The sequence below is a fragment of the Rana temporaria genome, chromosome 1, assembly GCF_905171775.1.
Source record: "Rana temporaria chromosome 1, aRanTem1.1, whole genome shotgun sequence".
Lineage (NCBI taxonomy): Eukaryota > Metazoa > Chordata > Amphibia > Anura > Ranidae > Rana > Rana temporaria.
This window is the reverse complement of record NC_053489.1, coordinates 484,954,242-484,969,247: the sequence shown is the minus strand read 5'-3', so window position 1 is coordinate 484,969,247 and position 15,006 is coordinate 484,954,242. Positions and strand designations below refer to the sequence as shown.

Genomic DNA, 15,006 nt, shown 5'->3' with positions numbered 1-15,006 from the left:
CCCTCCATGGTTTCTTTCAGCGGGGCCTTGAAGGTACGAGTTATGCCTCTGATACAGGGAGATCAGTGCTTGCAGTTGTCCCCCGCTGCACCGATCATCCCTGACTGTCCAACATATTTGCAAGTGGGTTCAATTTGATGTTCATTTTTGACAAGAAAATTCAAAGGAGCACAACACAAGACTCAATTGGTCCTCCTCCGCCACACCGCAGCCGACTTCCTTGCACTTCTCTCCTGCCAGATGCTTAAATCATCTCAAACTGGTTTCTTGAACATGACAATGATTTCACTGTACTCCACAGTCACCAAATCTCAATCCAATAGAGCTCCTTTGGGGAGATTGGCATCATGAATGTGCGGCAAATAAATCTGCAGCAACTGTGTGATGCTATCATGTCAATATAGACATAGATCCCTTAGGAATGTTTCCCACAACTTGAATATATGCCACAAAGAATTAAGGCAGTTCTGAAGGCAAAAGGGGGTCCAACCTGATACTAGCAAGGTGTACCTTATAAAGTTGCTGGTGAGTGTAGTTTTAAGCTGGCCACCCACAAGTTGATATTCAGTCAGTACAGCAAGTATAGGTTGAATTCCAATCCATGTATTGGCAGGCTGGTTGTACAGAAGTTAATCTACTGATTGACTCCTGTAAAAACAGACTTTTGGGTCTTTCCTGAACAGTCAGTGCTGCTAGCTTTAGCATATTTAAGGCGATCAGCAGCACTGTCACTAAAGCTAGGCAATCTAATTTTCAGCATGGCAACTCCCACCACCAACCCAGCCCCACATGACTGCTGCTGCCGCCTGGGAAGACTGTGTCTCGAATTATAGCTGACAGGTCCACATGGAGGCACCACTTACCATGGCACCAACAACCATCCCTTTCACCACCTCTTTGTGATCACTGTGCCTGCACTCTCCCTCTCACCACCTTATCCTTCTCTGCCCATACCACACCTGCACACCAACCTCCACTCTCACCTTTATACCTTACCTCAATCCTCTCTCCTGCTTTCATCACTTCTCCCACATAGCCTACTTTATTTGCCAATGTACCAATGCCTGCCTTTGCTCTCACTACAACTGAACTGATGCATGCCTCAACACTCGCCACCACTGTGCCAATGTGCACTTCTGTGCTCTCCACCAACAAAAGGTCACACCCTTGCATTGCATTACATAATATATATATATATATATATATATATATATATATATATATATATACACATACATACACACACATACAAGTTTAATATGAAAATAACATTTAGTACTTCGGTGAGAGAATATAAAAAAATAAAATAAAAGAGAATATTTTGTCTTAGTTGCCTATGACATAACCAGAATAATTGTCATTCTGCATGATTTTTGTTTATACCAATGAAGAATAGAACTTAAAAAGATTGAGGCAAGTATGCCAATTACAGTAAAATAAAAAAGCTGTTGTAGGTAACTGCCAATTATATTCTTGTTCTGCCATTTAGATGTAATAGGCAACCACTTTATTTTCACTTCACCTAAATATTGAGGTATTAGGTAACAGGACCATTTGGATAACCAAATTGGATAACAAAATTTGCTTTAATTTTGGGGTGGATGGAAAATGTCCATAAAATACCGGATTAATGCATCAGTTAAATAGTGAATCATTTTATGGTTAGACTGCTTATAAATAAAATCCTATTTCCAGCAGGCATTATTTTTCACAAAAACACTGAACAAATGTTTCAAATAAAAATGATCTGTAGACCAAACTAATTGTCTCTGGAACAGATTCGTACAACATAATCATAGCAAAGATTTACTAGTAGTAGCATTTGGAAAGGTAGTAAAATAGAATTAGGAAGAAAACCATTAAAATATATGACTATTATTGCAAGATCAGGATTCATGCATCATCAGTTGTTATAAAGTTCAATATACCACTGCTACGTCTAATCAAGTAATGTTTCATATTATTGTAGCTTATTAAGATAAATACCTATTTACTCTATTGACGTCATAGAACGAAAAAGTAAAATCCCAAAATGTTTTTCAGTATTTGGTTGCACAGGAAGGGCTAGATTCAGATAGAATTGCCTATCTTTAGGATACAGATACAGATACACTACGCCGCCGTTACTTAGTGAGGCAGGTACCTTATTCACAACGAACTTGCGTCCTAAGTTACGGCGGAATAGTGTAAATGGGCCGGCGTAAGCCCGCCTAATTCAAATTGTCCAGGCAGTGGGCGTGTTGTATTATAATGAGCCTTGACCCCACGTAATTGACGCTCCTAACGAACGGCGCATGCGCCGTCCGTGAACGTATTGCAGTGTGCATGCTCGAAATCACGTCGCAAATAGTCAATGCTTTCGACGTGAACGTAACTTCCGCACAGCCCTATTTGCGTACGACTTACGCAAACGATGTAAACGACGGAAAAATCGACGCTGTCCCGACATCCATACTTAACATTGGCTACGCCTCATATAGCAGGGGTAACTTTACACCGAAAAAAGCCTTACGTAAATCAATGCGCCGGGCGGACGTACGTTTCTGAATCGGCGTATCTAGCTCATTTGCATATTCTACGCGTAAATATATGGAAGCGCCCCTAGCGGCCAGCGTAAATATGCACCCTAAGATACGACGGCGTAGGAGACTTACGCCGCTCGTATCTGGGCCAAATCTTTGCGATACTGATTCTATGAATCAGGCGCATAGATACGACCGCACTCATTCGGACATACGACGGCGTATCTGAAGATACGCCGTTGTATGTCCTTTATGAATCTAGCCCGAAGTGTTTTTTCCTTCATTGGACCACTTTTGGTGGGTCCTGACCACTGCAGAAAGAACAAATAACGGGCATACAGACTTAAAAAATGTATTTTACAAAAAACCCTGTAAAGTTTTAATGAGATTGGTTTGTGGCCATTTTAAATACAGGTTTTGTTTAGAAGTGTTCTTTTTTTAACTATTAAATATGAAAGGCAATGTCTAAATAAGCAATTATCAAAGCCCAACATGGAAATTGATAACTGATTTGTTATGAGTATTTTATTTGACAGGCAATAGGGGATAAAGACAAAGAATAAACATGTTTCTTTACCTGGTGTTGGTGAGATTATATAGCTGTCGTTAATCATAGATGACACTATAGAAGCGATGAGGGAAAAAAAAGGAAAGGATTATCAATAACAAAAACAACAATTATATTGTAACATGAAAACTTTGGTAAATTGCTGCAAATTATTTTCCCCAAACGGTGTCAGTTAAAATACTTATGCTAGATGTATATGTTACAGAAGTACATTGCTATATATACGTTATAAGTAAACATTTTATTGCAAATGGGCGAGCTTGCACACAATCTGATTTTATAAACATCCAAGTTCCTATTTAAGTTTACATGAGATCATCCTGTGCCAGGAAGCCTTTATTTATTTTTGGGCGGCTGAATAGTTTCAGTAACACAGTTGAGCACAACTTGCGTGTTTAAACACCAGCTTCCTTCATTTTTAACCCTGATAAGCACAAACGAGTCAATCATTTTATAAAGTATTTTTACATCGTTGTACATCTCATCCACTTTGAATCTGGGCGTGGGAAGGTCGGAAGAAGGCTGACATTAGAGTAAGCAGCCAGGTTCATAATGTCACTTTAAGGGTCTATGCACACCACATGCAGTGGGAATAGGCCGTTATTTTTTTGCCTTGTCTCCCCATCTACCCAGTTCAAACCAGGTGGTGTACTCTAAAAAAAAAGTACTACACAGCTGACAAAATTTCTGTGTGACATCTCAATAAAGTTATTTAAACAATTCAATACCGGGCACTTTCACCCCCTTTCTACCCAGGCCAATTTTCAACTTTCAGTGCTGTAACATAATTCCATGGTCATGCAACACTCTATTTAAATTACATATTTATAATTTTTCTGAGACAGATACAAGCTTTCTTTTGGTGGTATTTAAGCACATCTGAGTTTTTAAATGAATAAAACAGAGCAAAAAAAGGTTTGGCCTATATCAACCAATTTCCATGGCCATTAGCCTTTACCCAAAACCATTAGCCTTTTGGTTACCACATATACACTGATCAGCCATAGCATTATGATCACTGACAGATATAGGGAATAACATTGATTATCTCTTTACAATGACATCTGAAAGTGGGCGGGATATATTATGCAGCAAGTGAACATGTCATCCCTGAAGTTGATGTGTTGAAAGAAGACAAGATGGTCAAGTGTTAGGATTTGAAAAACTTTAACAAAGGGCCAAATTATAATGGCTAGCCCACTGGGTCAGAGCAACTCCAAAACTACAGCTCTTGTGGGATGTTCCTGGTCTGCAGTGGTCAGGACCAGGGCCGGACTTACCATTGGGCTTGACTGGGCTCAAGCCCATGGGCCCCGTCCATTAGGGGGCCCCCTTTAAAAAAAAAAAAAAAATTTTTTTTTTTTTTTTTTTTTTTTTTTAGGGGTCCGGAGTTCCCCAGGGGCCCGGAGGCCCCCCGGGCCCCGGAACGGCAACCCCCCTTTTTTATTTATTTTTTATTAAAAAAATGTTTTTTATATATTTTTTATATATATATATATATATATATATATATATATATATATATATATATATATATATATATATATATATATTTTATTATTATTATTATTATTATTATTATTATTATTATTATTAAAGGGCCCAGAGGTCTCCCGAGCCCCGGACGGCAACTCCCCCCTTTTTTTATTTATTTTTTATTAAAAAAAATGTTTTTTTATATATATATATATTTTTTAAATATATATATTTTATTATTATTATTATTAAAGGGCCCAGAGGTCTCCAGGGCCCCCGGATGGCAACCCCCTTTTTTTTTATATATATATATATATATATATATATATATATATATATATTTTGTTTACAGAGGTCCCCAGGGCCCCATGTGGCAACCCCCCCTTTTTTATTTATTTTTATAAATGTTTATTTTATTTTTTTTGTTTATATTTTTTTATTTTTTATTAAAAGGCCCAGAGGCCCCAGGGCCCCAGATGGCAACCTCTCTTTTTTTATGTATTTTTTATAAATGTTTGTTTTATTTATTTATTTTTATTAAAGGGCCCAGAGGTTTCTTTTTTCTTTTTATTAAAGGGCCCAGAGGTCCCCAGGGCCCCAGATGGCTACCCCCCTTTTTTATATATACAGTACAGACCAAAAGTTTGGACACACCTTCTCATTCAAAGAGTTTTCTTTATTTTCATGACTATGAAAATTGTAGATTCACACTGAAGGCATCAAAACTACGAATTAACACATGTGGAATTATACATAACAAAAAAGTGTGAAACAACTGAAAATATATTTCATATTCTAGGTTCTTCAAAGTAGCCACCTTTTGCTTTGATTACTGCTTGGCACACTCTTGGCATTCTCTTGGCACACTCTTGGCATTCTCTTGATGAGCTTCAATAGGTAGTCACCTGACGCAGCACCCCATCACTCTCCTTTTTGGTCAAATAGCCCTTACACAGCCTGGAGGTGTGTTTGGGGTCATTGTCCTGTTGAAAAATAAATGATGGTCCAACTAAACGCAAACCGGATGGAATAGCATGCCGCTGCAAGGTGCTGTGGTAGCCATGCTGGTTCAGTATGCCTTCAATTTTGATTAAATCCCCAACAGTGTCACCAGCAAAGCACCCCCACACCATCCCCCCTCCTCCTCCATGCTTCACAGTGGGAACCAGGCATGTAGAGTCCATCCGTTCACCTTTTCTGCGTCGCACAAAGACACGGGGGTTGGAACCAAAGATCTCAAGTTTGGACTCATCAGACCAAAGCACAGATTTCCACTGGTCTAATGTCCATTCCTTGTGTTCTTCCAAACAAGTCTCTTCTGCTTGTTGCCTTTCTTTAGCAGTGGTTTCCTAGCAGATAGTCTACCATGAAGGCCTGATTCACACAGTCTCCTCTTAACAGTTCTAGAGATGTGTCTGCTGCAAAAGGACCTAGAATATGACATATTTTCAGTTGTTTCACACTTTTTTGTTATGTATAATTCCACATGTGTTAATTCATAGTTTTGATGCCTTCAGTGTGAATCTACAATTTTCATAGTCATGAAAATAAAGAAAACTCTTTGAATGAGAAGGTGTGTCCAAACTTTTGGTCTGTACTGTATATATATTTTTCTTTATTTCTTCTTTTTTTTGTAAAGGCCCCCCCCGCTTCTCAATTTGCAGCAGCCCCCCCGCTTCTCAATTTCAGGCGGCAGCACCCCCCCCCCCCCGGTTCTCTGCTCCAGGGGGCCCATGCCTTAAGCTGTTTAAGGGGTAGACTTGCCACCTTTTCTTCAATCCAAACATCATGGCTTCCCCTCAGTGATGCCAAACCTGCCCCCAGACAGCGGCCCGCATCTCCCAAATGGCAACAGATTTTTGTGTGACTACCTCAGTTACTTGGGGAGCCACAGCCCAGTCTAAATATTGTGTCCGGGTTTCAGGCAGACTGAAACCCGGACACAAGATCCCAAACCCGAACTGTCCGGGTGATTCCTGGACAGGTGGCAACCCTAGTAAGGGGCCCCAAAATTCCTGATGGCGGCCCTGCGCATACCTCCCACACACACATACACGCACGGATTCTGCGGGACTTTCCCGCACAGACAGCTTCTTCCCGCAGTTACCGCGAAAGGGTTTATTTTCCCGCACTGCAAGAGGAGGCAGCACAGAAGCAGGAGGAACCGGAGCGGTGTGTGGAGGACTGTGGCTGCTGAAGGGAAGAAAGCCGACAGCCGGGCTAATGACAGTCTGTGGCCCCGGCTGTCGGCACAGGTGAGAGGCACTCCCCCCCGCTCAACAACTGCTGCAAAACCCCCCCCCAGGAGGAACCGGAGCGGTGTGTGGATGTCTGCTTAATGCGCCCCCCCGCTCAACAACTTCAATTGGCCCCCCCCCGCTCAACAACTATGATCCCCCCCCTCGCTCAACATCTTCGACCCCCCCCAATTCTTGGCTCCAGGGGGCCCCTTCAACACTCAAGCCCAGGGGCCCCCACCACCCTAAGTCCTGCCCTGGTCAGGACCCACCAAAAGTGGTCCAATGAAGGAAAACCAGTGAACTGGTGACAAGATTATGGCCCAGCCAAGGCTTATTGATGCATGGTGGGAGCAAAGGCTGGCCTATGTGGCCTGATCCAAAAGAAGAGCTACTGTAGCCCAAATTGCTGAAAAAATGTAATGCTGGTTCCGATAAAAAGGTGTCAGAAGACACAGTGCATTGCAGTTTATTGCATAACCGCAGACAGGTCAGGGTGTCCACGCTGAGCCGTGTCCACAATCAAAAGTGCCTACAATGGGCCTCTGACCATAAGAACTGGAATATTTATGTAACAAACAATATTAGTAACTGTTGGACGCTATATATAATATCATTTTCATTTTATTAAGTAGCTCCCAACAGAGATATTAATAGGTTGCATTAATGCTTGCATTATTATAAACCCAATGAATGCTCATTGCTCATTTTTTATGGCTTCTGGTTTTCATTGTCAGTGGAAACGGCTGTGAGACACAAATCAGGGACATATTTAAGGAGGTCTTTAAAATATGACCAGTTAGGTGTTAGAACATACTGTAAGTTATGAGCTCTGACTGTCCACTTCTAGTACCTTTCAAGGCAAAGCTATCTGAAGTGTAAAACAATTTACCTAGGTGTACTCAAAGTAGAACAAGGTAAGTATACCAAATGAAAAAATGTATCTAGTGTTAGGGCATAGTTGAGGGGTTGGTTCGGTCAGTATAATGAATTCAGTTTTGCGTTTTAGTGTTACGCCCTGTACACACGATTGGTTCATCCGATGAAAACGGACTGATGGATTTTTTCATCAGATATCCGATGAAGCTGAATTTCATCAGTCGTGCCTACACACCATCAGTTAAAAATCAGTTTGTGTCAGAACGCGGTGACGTAAAACACTACGACGCGCTGAGAAAAATTAAGTTCAATGCTTCCGAGCATGCGTCGACTTGATTCTGAGCATGTGTGGATTTTTAACCGATGGACTTGCCCACAGACGATCGTTTTTTTCTATCGGTTTTTTAACCATCAGATAATTTTAAAACAGGTTCTAAGTTTTTTCACCAATGGGAAAAAAAACGATGGGGCCCACACACGATCGGTTTGTCTGATGAAAACGGTCCATCGGATTGTTTTCATCAGACAAACTGATCGTGTGTACGCGGCATTAGTGTTTTCAGTACAGTGTGTATGTTTCAGAACTTCTTTAAGGCTTATTTCTTTCAGTTTTGTTCACTGTCTGCATCTCTTTTGGGGAAATGTTCCTTAACCACTTAACCCCCGGACCATATTGCTGCCCAAAGACCAGAGCACTTTTTGCGATTAGGCACTGCGTCGCTTTAACTGACAATTGCGCGGTCGTGCAACGTGGCTCCCAAACAAAATTGGCGTCCTTTTTTTCCCACAAATAGAGCTTTCTTTTGGTGGGATTTGATCACCTCTGCGTTTTTTATTTTTTGCGCTATAAACAAAAATAGAGCGACAATTTTGAAAAAAATGAATATTTTTTACTTTTTGCTGTAATAAATATCCCCAAAAATATATAAAAAAAAAGTTATAGCGTTTACAAAATAGGGGGTATTTTTATGGCATTTTTATTAATATATTTTTTATATATTTTTTTTACTAGTAATGGCGGCGATCAGCGATTTTTTTTCGGTACTGCGACATTATGGCGGACACTTCGGACACTTTTGACACATTTTTGGGACCATTGGCATTTTTATAGTGATCAGTGCTATAAAAATGCATTGGATTACAATAAAAATGCCACTGGCAGTGAAGGGGTTAACACTAGGGGGCGGGGAAGGGGTTAAGTATGTTCCCTGGGTGTGTTCTTACTGTCGGGGGGTGGCCTCACTAGGGGAAACACTGATCTTCTGTTCATACATTGTATGAACAGAGGATCAGCATTTCCCCCCCTGACAGGACCGGGAGCTGTGTGTTTACACACACAGCTCCCGGTCCCCGCTCTGTAATGAGCAAACGCACGCGCCCCTAGTGGCCGCTAAAAGAGCCGACGTAGAGCTACGGGCTCTCGCCCAGGAGAGCCGACCTGCCGCCGTAGAATGACGGCAGCTGGTCGGCAAGTAGTTAAATTACTGACCCAGTGATAGCTGGGGAAGAAATGAGAGGGTGTTGGTATTCTTTGTAACATGAAGACACAAAAAGCAGTATAAACCTGCTAGATGCCTTCCCTCTTCCTAGCCTATTAAATGCACTGTTACCACTGGACAGATATTGCATCCCTTCCTGTCCTTGTGACATCTTGTCACAGATGCAAGAAGTGAAGGTATGTCTCCCCACGGGGGACACAGGCAGTAATAAAACTCAGAGGAGTTCTAGTCCCTCCCCACTGTATACAAAGCTAAAAAAAATGGTGGCGTCAGCTGGGCTTTATATTAAGAACTGGGGGAGGTTAAGAGTTAAGGAACTTTAGAGGCTATGTCGGATGTTAAGGTTAAGTTGGGGGGAATCTGTATAGGAGGTTACGTGTTAGGGTCAAGTTTAATGTTAAGGGGATCAGGTTAAGGTGTAGGGTGTACACAAAGGTTAGGGGTTGTGTAAGTGTTACAAACACTTTACAACAGAGTGACAGTTAGGTGATCTGCAGAATTTACACTTATTCTGGGGAAAAAAAAGGTCCTGTTGGTGCCAATAGCTAATAATCCCTTTAAAAGTACATAAGTAATAGAAATTAAAACACTGCTCTAAATTGTTCAGACTGCTTCGTTTAATTCATTATTATGTAGACAGCCTCATAGTCAATGGCATCATCATATAGAGTCAGTAAGGGACATATATAATAAAGCTCATCTAGTTTGAGTAGTGGCAAACCTAAGGTTAGAATCAGTCATGAGTGCAGAGTAGCAGTGAAAAATAAGTTTAGTAGGGTCGAGCCGACAAAGCATTTATTCCAGAGGAGTAATATAGACAGGATTTACTAGTGAACTAAATTGTGCTTGCACGACATGACGTAGCTGGTAGTAATAAAATATATAGTGGGGAGGTAGACTTAACTGTTCTTTCAGGGAAGAAAAGGATTTAAAGTCTTGTACATGAAAGAGATGACAAAGGTATTTAATCCTGTGCAATGCCCATCCTTGTGGATCTAGTAAAGTTCTAAGTTCACCCAAGGTGGGGTTATACCAAAGGTGGTTGTTCGGTGACCTCGACCAAGGATTCTTAGTGATACGGGTCACAACCGTTCGAAATAGGGAAAGTGTGATGTTAAGCATTGTGGTCCCTGGACATAAAGGGACCCCAATAAATAATATTATGCAGCGTTTCCATCGAAGAAAGAATGACCGCTTCTGTGGTGGTACTGGGATTGTCAGGGATGGGGTGTAGCCATTCATGAATATGGACCATTTGGGATGCTAAATAGTATATGTAAAAGTTGGGAAAGGCATGTCACGCCAAATGACTTGGCAACCTTAGAACCTCTAACGTTATTCTAGGTGACTTACAGTGCCACAAAAAAGTCACACAAATAGCATCAATTTGTTTAAAAAAGGGACAAGGGGAATAGGCCACAATATACAACAGTTTAGGTAAATACATAATTTTAAGGATATTGACTCTACCCACAATTTCCAATGGCAAATCCATTCACTGTCTAGCCAGATGTTGTGAGTGGGTGATCAATGGACACACGTTATTGGCAAGGTAGGAATGTATGACATTTTTAACTCTTCCCAGTCTTCCCAAAACTACAAAAATGGCTCTATCTAAGACTTTTAGTGAAACATTTTGTTAAGAGAAAAAGAAAATACCGGTAAATACATTGCATTAGCTTACTACTGATTCCTACATGCTTCAGTCCTGTGAATACTGGTGTAAACCTTGCACTGTTTTTTTTTTTTTTTTTAGCCTGGCTGCTTAGTGGACCTATCTTTACCTGATCAGTGTCAGTTTTTAATAACAGTGTGATTGGTCTAATTGTGCTAAAAAGGAGATAAACTAACATTCTGTGAAATCCATGAAAAGCGTGTGTGTTAACTGCTGAGATACATGCACAGACAGCATTCTTGATCTGTGGTGCAGGAGCTAGAAGTGTTGTCCTGAGTAGAGGGAAGAATGGATACTAGACATGTTCTGAGACTGGCTACCAGTAAAGCAGAACAGGACATTACCTTTAATCCCAGCCATGTTGTAGCCACCTCCCTCTTTGAACCACCCAGCCAGACACAAGATACAGGAAGAGCTGACACACACAATTCAGCTCTGAATTTGACAGTCTTCTGCGCACCCCAAGGTTTAGGAAAATTATTTTATCGCTTAAAGCTAATTAGCAGCTGATTGGTAGGCACCCACCCCCTGGGAGAGGGGTGGTGGGGACCCTACCCCAGATTATGAGGGTCTGTGAACTTACTGGCCAGTAGATTAGCTGTAGTGGTGGTAGGAGAGTTCTAATTGGACAGGATGTCTGCGCTCAAGATGCTGAGGTGTTTTGCAGGTGCTGAGGGGAATATCAGTGTTTTTTTTGTACATAGGACAGCTGACAGCACTACCTGTATAAGCATAAATAAAGCAGCAGACTTCTTTTCTACAGAAATGCTGTCAGCTCTTGTGTTGAAGATCAAGTCTCAGCTGCCACTTTGAATGTTGAATACCAGCAGTTTTAGGCTCTTCTTGCAAGGTGGCACCTATAAGGCATGTTCCAAGGTTATCCTATGGACTTTGCTACCTTGCATTTAGCTGACTCCAAAAACGCATGTATTTATTACAGATGTTTACTGTATATAACACCAATAACACAGCACTTTACACATATATTGTACATTCACATCAGTCCCTGCCCTTAACCAGCTTGCATTTTAAGGTCCCTAACTCACATTCATACATACACATAGGGCCAGATTCACAGTCCGGCGGCGCAGCGTAACGTAACCGATTTATGTTACACCGCCGCAAATTTTCTGTCTAAGTGCCCGATCCACAAAGCACTTACCTGGAAATTTGCGACGGTGTATCGTAAATCCGTCCGGCTCAAGGCGGGCCAATTCAAATGGGGGCGGGTACCATTTAAATTAGGCGCGCTCCCGCCTACATTTCCCGACGTTCTTTGCGCGAAATTACGACGTGCCGACGTTTTGTGAATCGCGACGTGAAAAAAAGACTTGCGCCGGGAAAAAAAAAAATTAAAAAAATTCAAAAGCGACGCGGGAAAGACGGGTATACTTTTACATGGTGGAGTAATTTTCCACTTTGTAAAAGGTGCCCTATCTTTGCGACGGTAAACTAACACTTGCGGCGACGTAACGACGGGAAAAAGTTTCGCGGATCGCCGTAACTGCTAATTTGCATACCCGACGCTGGTTTACGACGCGAACTCCCCCCGGGCGGCGGCCACGGTACTGCATCCTAAGATCCGACAGTGTAAAACTATTACACCTGTCGGATCTTAGGGATATCTATGCATAACTGATTCTATGAATCAGTCGCATTGATAGAAACAGGGATACGACGTCGTATTCCTTTTGTGAATCTGGCCCATAGTAGGGCCAATTAAGACAGGAGACAATTAACCTATCTGCATTTTTTTTGGAGTGTGAGAGGAAGACCACACAGGCAAAGGTGGAAGTGCTAACTACTTAGCCACTGTGCTAGCCAATATAAGTCAATGTATTCTGCTGAGATTTGTTTTTTTTACATATGTTTCTCTTCAAGTAGAACTGAACTGTATCTGAGCACCAAAAAAAATAAAATGCCAGTTAATTATTTTAAAATGTATCAATCCATCAATCCATTTCTCCATGCTTTATTTTATTGGGAAATCACCTTGAAGTTAAACAAGTGAATATAATATCCTTCCTATTTATTTACTAGGCTAGCAGCATAAATATTAAAAATAGTAAATGTTGATTTAAAGGGTAAAGTTCCACTTTCAGATTCACTAGAAATGCCACCAGTCAATTTTGTTAACCTTGCTTTTGGGGCCAAGGCCTTACCTGGAATGGGAGGAAGTCCCTTTAGTAACTTTTGCCTCTAAAGCAAGATTCGGGCAGTAGCTTTAAGCCCCTTACTGGACTGAATATCGTCTAAAATCAGCCGGCACAGTAGATACTGGCCTACATTTAGCCGGAGTGTACAGGTCCTTGTATTAGAAAATTGGATCTCACAGCTGGCTTTTATTGAACAAGCTTGCTGGAAAAAAACAGCAGCTGATCGGCATCCAATCAGTGCTCTGAGACAATGGCTGAGTGTGTTCTGGTGGGGGGTTCCCACGGGGAGATCGCTGTACTAGCATTGCATCATTTGTACAGGACCTCCTTGCGAGCTCCTTCATTTTTTTTTGTTCAGTTTACTGGGCTGAACAAAAAAAAAAAAAACGTACTGGGGCAGATTCATCAAGAGATACGACGGCGGATCTCCTGATCCGCCGTCATATCTGTGAGAGCCGACGGTCGGATCTGTGAGATCCCACAGTCGGAGCTATGCGACTGATTCATAAGAATCAGTTCCGCATAGATCTCCCTTAGATCCGACTGGTGTAAGTGACTTACACCAGTCGAATCTTAGGCTGTAATCTCCCGCCGGCCGCTAGGTGTCGTCGCTTTTTTTTAAACGTTGCATATGCAAATGAGGAGAACCGCCGATTCACGTCCGTACGCCCGCCCGTCGCTCTTTTTCAACGCCGTTTGCGTTCGGCTTTTTCCGGCGGATAGCTACCCCTGCTAATATGAGGGGTAGCTAATGTTAAGTATGGCCGACGTTCCCGCGCCGAGTTTTAAATTTGTTACGTCGTTTGCGTAAGTACGTCGGGAATACGGATGGCCGTAAGTAACCGAGCCGCCGAAAACAATGACGTCCTAGCGACGTCATTTGGAGCATGCGCACTGGGCTTTTTCGCCGGCGGCGCATGCGCAGTTAAATCGGCGCGGGAACGCGACTGATTTAAATTGTACACTCCCCCTAGCCGCGGAATTTGCATTCCGCCGGGGGGGGTTAGGATCCGACGGTGCAATTTGCGAGGTAAGTGCTTTATGAATCATGCACTAGCCTCGCTAAATTGCACCGGCGGATCGTAAAACATGTAGATCTGGCGGATCTAAAGATCCGCTGATCTACATAAATCTGGCCCACTGTGTGTATCAGGCGTTACCACTGTATGGCAATTAAAGTCTAATTACATCTTTGTTTAGGACAAGAGGGTACTGCAATCTAATTGTTTTTCAGTGTTATCTGTATATAGAGAGCACACTATATGAACACATTTTTTTTATTTAATCAGGTTATTCATTAGGTGTGCCACTTCTGCCTTCCTGTTTTTTTAATGATATGTTTACAGGCTGTTTTTTTTTATTACATACAGTGTATGTTTCTGTTTTTTCCTTTTATGTTGTCTGTGAATCACAGAAAGGATGAAAGAGGAAAAGGGCCAGCTTAGAGAATTGGCAGCACTTAAGAGATTTTCTTTGAATAGAGCTTCATGTACTAACAATTACAGGAACGTTAATCTGCAATGTGTGTTTGCATGTAGCATAGTGACATGAACACAATCTTTACTCTGCAGTTTATATTTATGGTTTATTATCCATTTTGACTCTGTGGTTACACTTACTCTATTCATAGACAAAGAATGGCAGAGTACGGTCTTGACTACAAAAGAAAGCATCTTACTGTACATAAACCCATTTACACAGTTATTTTGTAAATTCACTGAATGGTTTCCATGCAAAGATGGTTTACATAAATGGATAAGACTCTGAATGACTATCAGCCTAAAAAAGCAGAGCAATTTAAATGATGTTAAAACAAAAATGTAAAAGCTATCCGAAAATCATAATTAAAAAATTTAAATTTTCTTTTTTAGCACAATCATCAAAATTAAAGGGGTTGTAAAGGAAAAAAATGTTTTCCCTAAATAGCTTCCTTTACCTTAGTGCAGTCCTCATCCTTCGATTTTGCTTTAAAATTTGCTTATTTCTTCTGAGAA

At 41.4% G+C, this 15,006-nt stretch overlaps 1 protein-coding gene across 2 annotated transcripts in view; it reads right to left on the bottom strand.

Annotated features, from left to right (window-relative positions):
* EMCN (endomucin) overlaps positions 1–15,006 on the bottom strand; it is a 183,872-nt gene that overhangs the window by 154,245 nt on the left and 14,621 nt on the right. For both annotated transcript variants that reach the window (XM_040330027.1, XM_040330016.1), the window contains exon 2: positions 3,100–3,144. In XM_040330027.1, coding sequence (XP_040185961.1) covers positions 3,100–3,144 — 45 coding nt within the window. The remainder of the gene's footprint in view (positions 1–3,099; positions 3,145–15,006) is intronic.